At 49.0% G+C, this 7,256-nt stretch overlaps 1 protein-coding gene across 1 annotated transcript in view; it reads left to right on the forward strand.

Annotated features, from left to right (window-relative positions):
• Nucleotides 1–326: 326 nt before the first annotated feature.
• The window catches only part of LOC105891488 (macrophage mannose receptor 1-like), a 10,495-nt gene continuing 3,565 nt past the window's right edge, over nucleotides 327–7,256 (forward strand). The window contains exons 1-2 of the mRNA XM_042710504.1: nucleotides 327–591; nucleotides 3,575–3,621. Coding sequence (XP_042566438.1) covers nucleotides 3,585–3,621 — 37 coding nt within the window. The 5' untranslated portion in view covers nucleotides 327–591; nucleotides 3,575–3,584. The remainder of the gene's footprint in view (nucleotides 592–3,574; nucleotides 3,622–7,256) is intronic.

Genomic DNA, 7,256 nt, shown 5'->3' on the forward strand with positions numbered 1-7,256 from the left:
AGTTAAGAATGTTCACCCTAGGTTAGAGTTAAGAATGTTCACCCTAGGTTAGAGTTAAAAATGTTCACCCTAGGTTACGGTGCAAACCCATGACAGCGTAACCACACGTGTTTTGGGTAAAATGTCCACATACACATCTTTGACAGCTATTGGCTAAAACTCTGTTTTAAATACACAGACATATTTTGTCATATCTTTATATTTCCTTGCCCATCTCACTAGAGGATTTCTAAAGAGCCTTATCTCATTTCTGTCACAACAGGCTCTTTGTACAGAACTCTTTTCAAACGCCTTTGGCCATTAGTGAGGGAGGATTTTTTTGCATAAGGAAAAACACCTGAACAGAGACGTCCTTCTCTCAGAGACATCCACCTGCACCAGTCACAGAGGTGTCCTTCTCTCCGAGACATCCACCTGCACCAGTCACAGAGGTGTCCTTCTCTCCGAGACATCCACCTGCACCAGTCACAGAGGCGTCCTTCTCTCAGAAACATCCACCTGCACCAGTCACAGAGGCGTCCTTTTCTCCAAGACATCCACCTGCACCAGAAGGGGTGACAACAGAGGAGCAACTCCAGAGCTGTCTGACAGGTAAGACCCAGTTAATTCATGTTCATCCTAATGCAATCGCACCTGTGAAGAAAGTGATGTTAAATAACTACAAACTCATAAGGAATTGTTAACCATGCTTAACCTTGCCGCTCCACACACACACACACACACACACACACTCCAAATATTCCAATATCCGTGGTTGCAGTTTTTATAATTGTATATAGTAATTAACATAGTAAAACATTGACAATCTTAACCAAGTGGGCATACACAATACAGTTTATTTATTTACATATTACACAGTATGGACATAAATAAAAACACAAAATGTAATGTACACACCGACATACCCACACAGAAGGGAAGATAAAAGATAAACAGGAAACAAATCATATTTGATTGAGTCTTACAAAAGTATTTTTATCAAGATGTATGGGTGTTGTATGGGATAGTGACATCAAGTTCTGCTGAAAAGAGTCAAGGGCTTTTCCAAGGTTTGACTCTATCTGTTCACCCTATCGCTTCATTAAGAGTGTCCTCCTGTAGCAAAGGGAGAGAGCACTCAGTCCACCCAGCCTTCAACCCGGATCTACAGGACAACAACAAACCTGCACTTTAATAGCAATGCTGAAGAGTCAGGCTCGTTAGTATGGTAGTCAGAACATACACACACATACGCACCCGCACATTCACACTCACACTTACACAAACACTTACACACACACACACACACACACACACACAAACACACACACACACACACACACACACACACACACACACACACTCACACACACACACAGCAGGGAGTGTGACTGCACGTGAAGCGTCGGAGTGTGAGGGTGGCCCGGAATGAAAAATGACTGAGTTTGCAACAGATTTATTTTTCTTTGTTTAAAATTGATTTAATAAAAATAGATATTTTTTTGCTGTTCATCCCACACAATTTTGCCAAAGGTTCAAAAGAGTTTCATGTGTGTGTTTTTCTAAGCATTGACAGAGCCAGTCAGGAGAGGGAATATATTTGTCAAACATTTGTGCGCATACAGACAGACACACAGACACACAGACACACAGAAACACAGACACACACACATCAGACCTCATCACTCAGAAGGGTGGTGCTACAGTTAAACAGGAAGTTCAGTTACATTTTGTTACATTTTATTTGTGTTTCTATAGCACCATTAAAAATGAACATTGTCCGAAAGGATTTTACAGCCCAAGGCCTGGACACAGCCACCCACATACAGACACCCACAGACACCCAAGGCCTGGACACAGCCACCCACATACAGACACACACAGACACCCAAGGCCTGGACAGACACACACACACACACAGACACCCAAGGCCTGGACACAGACACACACACACACACAGAGACACACACACACACACACAGACACCCAAGGCCTGGACACACACACACACACAGACACCCAAGGCCTGGACACAGACACACACACACACACACACACAGACACCCAAGGCCTGGACAGACACACACACACACACACACACAGACACCCAAGGCCTGGACAGACACACACACACACACACACACACACACACACACACACACACACACACAGACACCCAAGGCCTGGACACAGACACACACACACACACACAGACACCCAAGGCCGGGACACAGGCAACAGTGCAGGTAAATGCCTTTAACAGGAAGAAGCCTTGGGTAGAATCCAGCTCAAAGAGGGGGCCCACTTACCTGAGGCCGGCCCAAGAGAGAGATGGAAAGGGGGGGGGGGGGCACAGTGGCAGAAATGACATGAGGGACTCTGTCTAAGTTAACGAAAGCAAAATGGTTTGTATCATGAATGCTATAAGAATAATAATAATAATAATAATAATAATACTTTAATTTTATAAAGCGCTTTTCTTGGTACTCAAAGACGCTTTACATAGGGCGAAGACAAAACAACAAACAGAACATTTTAGTAAAAATAAGAAAACTGGAGAAGCTGTGCGGAATGACTCATGTAATGGAGAGTAGGGAGTAGGGGTTAGCAGGTGAAGGCGAGTTTGAAGAGGTGGGTTTTGAGGGCTTGTTTGAATGATGATAGGGTTACATTTCTGCTAATAGATTCCCCTAAATCCAACACACTGTACATTTAATCTTATTTTTTGAGTATAACATTTAAACACAACTTGACACTGGGTTGTATAGACATGTTTGTATGAAATACATGGAAAAAATGTGTTTTTGTGGATGGTCTGGCACACCACATAGATTGTGTCTTCAGAGTGAGAAGCAGTTTGGATGTTAGATGTCTGTCAGTCATCATGACTCTGAACATGTCAGATTTCGTCAATCCGAATCCAAAACAATCTGTGATAAGACTATGGACAACTCTCTTTGTACCAGATTCAACTTGAGAATTGTCTTGTCAGATTTGAACATTTATATGTCTTTGAATGTGGAGTGTCATTTGACTCACTTAAAAGTCTGTTTCCATTTCATTTTTTCAAAATATTGCTTTGTGAACTCATTTGAAAAACCACCTCATGTGAGTGTAAACATTTGACCAGTTGCCAGTTGCCCATTTCAAATTGCACATGACAGCTTGATTTTTATCTGATATGTTGCCCAACCTATGACTGTTGGCCGTGAAAGCAACAGAAGGTTTTCAAGAAAACCACCTGAATGATCGTGTGTGTGCGTGTATGTGTGTGTGTGCGTGTGTGTGTGTGTGAGTGAGTGTGTGTGTGTGTGTGTTTGTGTGTGTGAGTGTGTGTGTGTATGTGAGTGTGTGTGTGTGTGTGAGTCTGTGTGTGTGTGTGTGAGTGTGTGTGTGAGTGAGTGTGTGTGTGTTTGTGTGTGTGAGTGTAAGTGTAAGTGTGTGTGAGTGTGTGTGCGTGTGAATGTGTATGTGTGTGTGAGTGTGTGTGACGTGTGTCAGAAACACCAAACGCTGTGTTTTACTTTGTTTATTTCCCTCACTGTGTGACGTGTGTCAGTATCTCCAGCGTCTCTAAATGATCTTCTCTCTTCAGGCCCTCAGTGATGACTCTGCTTCTCATTACCACACTGCTGTTCTCAGGTCAGTCTGCTCTTGACCTGTGTGTGTTCCTTATCGCAGTTCACTGCGATATAACAGTATGGTACATGACACTAGTCATGGGCCTAAATCGAAGCATTTATCCATTCACGCCTGAAAGGCCGCGAGATCTGTCTGCGCTCACTCCTGAGCCCGCCCCCTCAGGAGTCTATATCTTGAATCGCGCACCACATATCACCCTCTTTGAAAACTTCGCAAGAACGAAGTGCCAGCTCCGAGTACATCCTCTACGCTACCAGGTCAAAGAGTTTTGTGTGCTTTGCTCTCTACGGGTTGGTGAGTTATTCGGGTTCTTAACCCTCACTAGCTCAGGGCGCTGCAAAATTCGTTGACTCAACTTCATTTTAGAAGTAGTAGCCGCTATCCTAGCTGCCTAGCTGGCTAAGTTTCTGACTAGCCTGCTAGCTTGCTAACAACGTGTTCGTTGCTAATAGTGTGCTTGTGTATTAATACTTTCTTCTACTTTCAGATTAAAGATGTCCAGACACTACCGTGTTAAGGGTGACCGCCACCGTCGGTGCGTGACCTGCCTCGGCAGGACCCACGCAGAGGTCGCGCTCTCAGGCGCTGACCCTGTCTGTGTCATCTGTGCTAGCCTGACGCTAGCCAAGGCTACCAGGCGCCTTGCGCTATGGGAGCGCAAGGACGCCGAGGGGGCTGCACCGGCTCAATCCGGGGCTAACGCCCCTGTAGGACCGAGTGCGCCTCCAGCCGTGGGCTCTGTGAGTGTGAGCAGCCGCCTTGCAGCCGCAGCTCCACTCTTTGGCCTCTCCCCGTCGCCGCCTCCTGCTAGCCCAAGGGCCGCTGGCAGCGAGGCGGAGGAGCTACCACTGGGCGGTGTCCTGCCCGAACTGGAGCTGGACATCGGCCTAGATGATGATAGTCTGCTGGACTACTCCGACGAGCACAGCTCAGTCGCGGAGGACATGCAGACTAGCCAAGACGTTAAGCCGCGGGTGGAGACACCCCCGACTACGTCACGGATTCTGGGCCAGCAACTCCACGAGGTTGCGCTGAGAGCAGCCAGCTGCCTCGGGCTCCCGCTCCCTCCCCCTTCCAGTGTGCGGTCCTCGCTGCTGGACGGGGAGTTTTACGCTGGCCCTGCCGCACCAGTTCCTAGTTCCATCCCCTTCTTCGAGGAGGTGCACGAGGAACTGCAGGCGACATGGGCGACCCCCTACTCGAGCCGTGCCCCGGTGCCGGGGTTCACGCCCTACATGCAACTCCACAGGGCTAGTGAGAGCGGCTACCTCTCCTTCTCTAAGGTGGAGGATGCAGTAGCGGGCTACCTCTCGCCCGCCTCCCCCTCGATGCGCCTCGGCCAGAAGCCTCTCCTGCCCACGCGGGTGGCCAGGCACCAGCCTCAGCTGGCGGAAAAGGCCTACTTGGCTGCGGCGGCGCTGCTACAGTGCTACCAGGCGAAGCTCCTGACTGAGCTAGCCTTGTCGCTGGGGGAGGATCACGCGACGGATCTGTCACTCCGACTGACCCGGTGCACCTCACAGGCACTTGGGAGGGTGATGGGTACCGCGGTGGCTACCCAGAGGTCACTGTGGCTGTCACTAGCGAAGCTTTCTGACAGGGAGAAAGCTCCGCTACTCGACGCCCCGGTCTCTGTCCAGGGCGTCTTCGGTGAAGCCGTAGTCACAATGGCTGCCAGGTTCGAGGAGCAGCAAAAGAGCAGGGAGGTATTCCAGGCTTGGATGCCTCGCTCTAGCGGCCCGGGTGAGACGTCCTCTTCGGGACACACCACGCCCACACAGGGCCAAAAGCGAAGCGGGTTCCGCTCGCCAGCTCCTCCAGCGAAGGTGCCCACCAGGCGAGGCTGGCAGAGACACCCCTTCCGCCCTCCAACTCAGCCTGCAGCACAGCAGCAGCCAGCTGCATAGACGCGCTGGGCCACCAGTGGCCAGATCTGCGCCTATATGCTTTTCCCCTGATCCCGCTCCTCCAGCAGGTGCTGTGCAGGATTGCAGACGAGGGCAGGGAATTGATATTGATAGCCCCCCACTGGCCCAATCAGCCGTGGGCGGCGGATCTAGTCAATATGCCAGTGCAGCAGCCTTGGGAGCTGCCTCTGCGGAGAGACCTCCTAACGCAGGCGCACAGGACTGTGGCACCCCCATCCGGAGTGGTGACGTCTCAGAGCCTGGCACCTGAAAGGTGCAGGCTCATAGCGTCAGGCTTGTCAGCCCATCGTGCCTTCAGTTCTCGATCGCTGGTGACAGAGTGGTTATGCGACCTAATCCTGCTTATACACCTAAAGTGGTGGTAACCCCATTCCGCAATCAGGTGATTGAATTAGCAGTTTTCTCGCCTTTTCCTTTTGCGTCTGCAGAGGAAGAACGTTTGAATAAGCTCTGTCCAGTGCGCGCTCTACGCTGTTACGTGGATCGCACTAAAGCTTTCAGACAGTCAGATCAGCTATTTGTGTGCTTTGGTGCACGTGCAAAAGGCAGACCTCTATCAAAACCGAGCCTCTCCCGTTGGATAGTAGAGGCTATCGTGTTGTCTTATAAGAGCTTGTCTTTAGATCCCCCGGAGAAGTTGCATGCGCACTCTACGCGGGGGGTCTCGGGCCTTACTAAAGGGCGTCTCAGTGGAAGATATTTGCAAAGCTGCAAAATGGAGTTCTCGCCACACTTTCATTAGATTCTATATGTTAGATGTGGCTGAACCTAGTTTTCTACATGGCGTTCTGCAGGCGAGCGATCTCTGAATCCCCTGGCCTGAGAACGATATATATGATAAGTGTGTTCATTGGTGTCTACATGTTATGTTGCACATGAAACATTCCAGGGTGGTTCCCTACAGGCGCAGCATCACGGATCCATGCCGACTATGATAAAGGTTGCCCTGTTAATATGTTCACCGCCAGCTGCCGTATGAACCTCTATGAGGGCAAAGGCTTCAATAAAGCTAGTGTGTGTGATTGGCTGCCACTGTATTATCACGCGGGAATGTATAGGGTCCCATACTGTTATATCGCAGTGAACTGCGATAAGGAACGTCTCGGTTACTTACGTAACCTCGGTTCCTTAAGCAGGAACCAGATATAACAAAGTTGGCGTGTACAGTGTTACCTTGGTTTGATATTCTTGCTCAGTTTTCTTTCCAAGGGTGATCTGTGGTGCGCGATTCAAGATATATCGGGCTCAGGAGTGAGCGCAGACAGATCTCGCGGCCTTTCAGGCGTGAATGGATAAATGCTTCGATTTAGGCCCATGACTAGTGTCATGTACCATACTGTTATATCTGGTTCCTGCTTAAGGAACCGAGGTTACGTAAGTAACCGAGACGTTTTTGTGTGTGTGTGTGTGCTTGTGTTTGTGTTTTGTGTGTGTGTGCGTGTGTTTGTGTGTCTCTGTGTGTGTGTGTGTGTTTGTGTGTGCATGTGTTTGTGTTTTGTGTATGTGTGTGTGTATCTGTGTGTCCATTCATATTCATACTTTATTTGTTTGCATGTTTATGTGTGCTTATCGACAGGCCCAGTTGTCTGTGAGTGTGTGTGGACGTGTTCATTCTCCATGTTTGTGGATCTGTGTATATTCAGATGTTTGTGTGTGTGTTTGTGTGTGTTTGTGTGTGTGTGTGTGTGTGTGTGTGTGTGTGTGTGT

Source organism: Clupea harengus, chromosome 18 (genome assembly GCF_900700415.2).
Source record: "Clupea harengus chromosome 18, Ch_v2.0.2, whole genome shotgun sequence".
In the NCBI taxonomy this organism is placed as follows: Eukaryota; Metazoa; Chordata; class Actinopteri; order Clupeiformes; family Clupeidae; genus Clupea; species Clupea harengus.